The sequence below is a fragment of the Gloeophyllum trabeum genome (assembly GCF_000344685.1).
Source record: "Gloeophyllum trabeum ATCC 11539 unplaced genomic scaffold GLOTRscaffold_00011, whole genome shotgun sequence".
Lineage (NCBI taxonomy): Eukaryota > Fungi > Basidiomycota > Agaricomycetes > Gloeophyllales > Gloeophyllaceae > Gloeophyllum > Gloeophyllum trabeum.
This window is the reverse complement of record NW_006920420.1, coordinates 438,066-440,232: the sequence shown is the minus strand read 5'-3', so window position 1 is coordinate 440,232 and position 2,167 is coordinate 438,066. Positions and strand designations below refer to the sequence as shown.

Sequence of the window (2,167 nt, the reverse complement as noted above, 5' to 3'; positions counted from 1 at the left end):
CAGGTGGCGTTGACTACGAACGTGTTCAGGTGAGTGAGGATGCCGGGTGTCGGGTTCTGGTGGTTGAGTGAGCGCATGGTAGCATCAACCCCGATGCACGGGCAAGGCTGAATGCTGTCGTTATCCTCTGCGTACGTATGTCCCTCCTTCCCATCCTCGTCTCTCCCACTGACTCCTCTCCTTCCTTTAGATCTTCCTCGTGAGTGTCTTCCCCGTCCCCTAATCGTACTCACTCACATGCATGCGGCAGGGCCAAGTAATGGGCACGTCCGTCTCGACGCGGCTCTTCGTCGAGGGCGGGTACCGCGCGGTCGGCTACTTCGCGCTCGGGCTCGCGGGCTTGGACCTCGTGCTCCTCTTCCTCCGCGGCCCGCATTTGCCGAATGATAGGTGGGTAGGGTGGGCTGGCGGGTTTGGGATGAGGAAGGTGAGGCCTGGGGAGGTGACGGTGAAGGAGGCGGTGGAGGTGGTGGTGGACCATATGGCGGAGGAGGGTCAGGATGGAGGTGGGGGAGGCAGAGGGGATGTTGAGAAGGCGTAGGTGCCTCCGTGGCTATGAAGGTAGATTATACCGTATATTTGACTAATAGTAAAACATGTATTTCTTGGATGGACTGATGTTGGTGAACGTTAGCATCGGTGGAGGGTGGGGGTGCCGGAGTGACAGAGAAGGTGAAGCTCTTTGTGGAATCTGCTGACAGAGCCTGTGGCGTTGTTGCAGCTGAGCTACAGGCAGAATGGAAGTGATGAGAGATGGCGCGCCTGAATGGTAGGAGCATTCGTTGGGCCTGTTCTAGTCGTCTATCGTCCTTGTACCTGTCTTCAAGTGTCTGATGGACGTTCTGGAGAAGATGCGAGAGCGTGGCACACTTCAGAGTCAGTCCTCACGCATCTCGCATCTGCCTTTTCTCCGCCTGCGTCATTGACCTCGAGCGACGCATCTTGCCCTTAGCCTAGCATTTCGATGAAACTCGCACCTCGACGTATGATAATCCCGTCCCTCACTTCTGACGGACTGCTTTCAACCACCGGGGTGGCAGTCGTATGTGGGCGAAGGGGTCACGTCCCATCCTCCCCTGATCCTTGCTCGCGCTCCTTGTGGCATACGCTGTTCGATGCCAGTGTCTCCGTCCATGCTAACACAAGTATTTGGGTCTCAATATTGATGAGCTGCAGGAATACGATATACCAGGGTAACAGCTACTGCGTCACCACATTGATATTGAGAGGGACGTGGTAGTCGCGACTCGGGCATCCATACTATATATCTACATGTAAGAGGAGGATCAGGATGGAGTGGGAGGAGCCTGTGGGCGAGGTAGGGGAGATTCAGAGAAGGTAGAGGTGTGCTGGTGTATAGAGGTAGTTTGTATGGCATGGTTGGCTAATACTGATAAGGATATGGGACATTCTTGTTCTGTTCATGAATGTGTATGAGCACAGACGTCTGGGTATCGCAATGCTGGACACTGCCATCTGCTTGCACGTTTTGACGTCTAGACCGCAATCACAAGTGGGAAGTCACATAACCTACTATGGAGTATGCAAGGAGCCATTCAGCTGTGCAAGCATTTAGCCCTAACAGTGGATATTCGGGAAATAGTTGACTATACCCAAAACTTTCATTGCATAATTTGTGAGTGACAACCGGAACACACACTTGGAAGCACCAGCAGAGTAGAAACACACGACAAGAATGGTTTGGGTAAGTTATACTGTTGTGGACTACTACAAGGGATAATAGAGTACTACATTGTACTGCAAAGTAAGGTTCCTTGTACTTGTAGACCCTCATCCCCAGGCCTTTGCAAACCTATCATGCTACGGTCAACCCAATGGGTGTCCCCCATATCTGTGAATGAGGGCATGAGTATCATTCCCCCATGGACATCTCTGTTCTCTACCCACCTAGCAATGATCTAGCTTGACCATGGCAGACTAGCTATGCTACTGACTAAACGGCTAAGTATCTGTTCTGACAATCCAACTAATCTAGCTATTCAAGGCGATATCAGTAACCAGGAGTAGTCTCCACTAACAGATGCTTGAAGTCAATACCTGACTACAATATCTGATGCTTGTGGCATTGGGTTCACAGCCGGACAAGAGATATTCAATGCAAACAGACAATGAAGACAAGAAATGTCTTACCGTCGTGAATAATGGA

The 2,167-nt window shown here is 51.5% G+C and overlaps 1 protein-coding gene across 1 annotated transcript in view; it reads left to right on the top strand.

Moving 5' to 3' along the window:
* The window catches only part of GLOTRDRAFT_18247 (MFS general substrate transporter), a gene marked incomplete at both ends in the record, with an annotated part of 4,762 nt that extends 4,329 nt beyond the window's left edge, over positions 1-433 (top strand). The window contains 2 exons of the mRNA XM_007869962.1: positions 83-131; positions 251-433. Coding sequence (XP_007868153.1) covers positions 83-131; positions 251-433 — 232 coding nt within the window. The remainder of the gene's footprint in view (positions 1-82; positions 132-250) is intronic.
* Between the last annotated feature and the right edge of the window lie 1,734 nt (positions 434-2,167).